The 1,929-nt window shown below is 34.1% G+C and overlaps 1 protein-coding gene across 1 annotated transcript in view; it reads right to left on the reverse strand.

Moving 5' to 3' along the window:
* The window catches only part of SPESP1 (sperm equatorial segment protein 1), a 3,508-nt gene extending 1,815 nt beyond the window's left edge, over positions 1–1,693 (reverse strand). Inside the window, exon 1 of the mRNA XM_006866576.1 lies at positions 1,669–1,693. Coding sequence (XP_006866638.1) covers positions 1,669–1,693 — 25 coding nt within the window. The remainder of the gene's footprint in view (positions 1–1,668) is intronic.
* Positions 1,694–1,929: the final 236 nt, after the last annotated feature.

Here is a 1,929-nt window from a genome sequence, read left to right on the forward strand (position 1 = left end):
GACTTGGCGGCACTTAACAACAACCACATGCCTATTATACCCAGTGTGGAAATACTATATACTGGTTTATAGTATATAGTGCATCCCTTTCACCTTTCAGTGAGGTCAAGTTGGTATCTCTAAATCCACAGCTAGAACATTTACCCTGTGTAAGTAGGCAAATGCTACAAATTGAGTTTTCCCTTTCTTCCAAAAGCTGATTGTTAAACATTTATCAGTACTCCACTGCTTCCAACCCAATAAAGACACAACTACAGACTGTGGGCCATATATGTTCAACTGTTTTGTAAAGGAAATGATATTGGAACAAAACCAGCCTTCACACTTGTTAATGTAGAGCACCAGGAGAAAAGGTCACAGCCTTGAAACTCCTATGAAGAGCAGTTCTACTCTGTAATGCATGGGATCGCCATGAGTAGGGATTGGCTCAGCACAAGAGGAATAGCTGATATTGGCTGCAACAGCCAAATTACAGCAGAGACCACATGGTTGACAACATTTACCATCTGACCCTTTACCAAAAAAAGGACCTATTCCTAGTCTAAACCACCAGTATTTCACTCTTACAACAAAAAGGAGTTCTATTTACACTGGTTCTATCTTGCAGCATCTGAGTGGTGACGTCTCTCGTTCCAATGTGGAGAACAGAAAATATTGAATAAAATATTCTGAAATTCTGTTCAACTCCCCTACTCCTGAGTCAGGGGGATTTTAAATCCTGGGATTTTGGACTACATTAATTTTCAATTGACTTTGTTACAACATACTCTTTTCCATCATCATGGGTTCAAGTTAACTTAATTACAAAAGTTTCTTTTTGCAAATCTACAATGTATAACTTCTACCTGAACCATCTATCTATGGCCTAGACAAAATAACATGCTTCCTATTCAGGAGATAGTTTTATTTGGCTTCTTGGCAAGCATAAAATACTCAAAACTCACTTTAAGTGTACATATTTCTCCTCTCTAACTAGTCTGTTGTAATTTAGAAAGATCAAATGGAAGTTTAATAAAAATTTAAAACTTATTTCTAAATTTTAAAACTATTTTTTAAAAATTCCTAATGAGAACAGTTTAGCAAGGTAACTTTGTTGTTAAGTGCCGTCATGTTGGTTCTCACTCATAGCAACCTTGTATAGCATTTCTGAGGAGCAGCTGGTGAGTTTGAAACGCCGACCTTGCAGCTTATTCTACAACACCACGCCAGTAAGGCGATATAATAATAGAAATATATCAGGCTTATCTGAAGAGTGACGTTTTAAAACGAAATTCTGTACTTTGTCATTTTTAGAATAGCTTTCTATACTCCAAGATCTATATGATGGTGATGGATAAAGAAAAAAAAGGAAGATATACAATGTAAGATTGTAATGGGGTAGCGTTCAATATTATCTTTGTCATACTTTTTAAAAACATATTTTGTGTGTTGTGGCGGGGGGGTGAATTCCAAGGTTTTTTGTTGTCATTTTTTCTGAAAGGATAGCACACCAAACTCATGTGGTGGTTCTGAAAAGTGAAGACAGAAATGAGATTGAAGGTAATAATTAAGAAAACTTTAGTCTATAATGTTCTCTCCTTAAAAAGAAAAAGAAAAAAAAAAAAGATAAACTACTTAATATTGCAAACGACTTAAAAGTTGCATTTAAAAAGAAGATAATGTACTCACATAGATTCATAGTTATAAAATGCATTTTCCCGAATCTAATGCTTTCCTAAAGGAAAATATTGAACAAAATGTATAGCTGAGTGTTTTGAAAAGAAAATCTTTGATTTTAGTCCTAAGTCTGTTATATCTAGCAGCATGATGCTAAGTAATTACATAATTTCACTGAAGTTTGGTTGAACTACAAAATTAAGATACTGCATCTGTCCGTTTACCTGACAAAACTAAAATATTAGACATTTTAATTGATTTTTTATTTTTTTT

Source organism: Chrysochloris asiatica, unplaced genomic scaffold (genome assembly GCF_000296735.1).
Source record: "Chrysochloris asiatica unplaced genomic scaffold, ChrAsi1.0 scaffold00092, whole genome shotgun sequence".
Lineage (NCBI taxonomy): Eukaryota > Metazoa > Chordata > Mammalia > Afrosoricida > Chrysochloridae > Chrysochloris > Chrysochloris asiatica.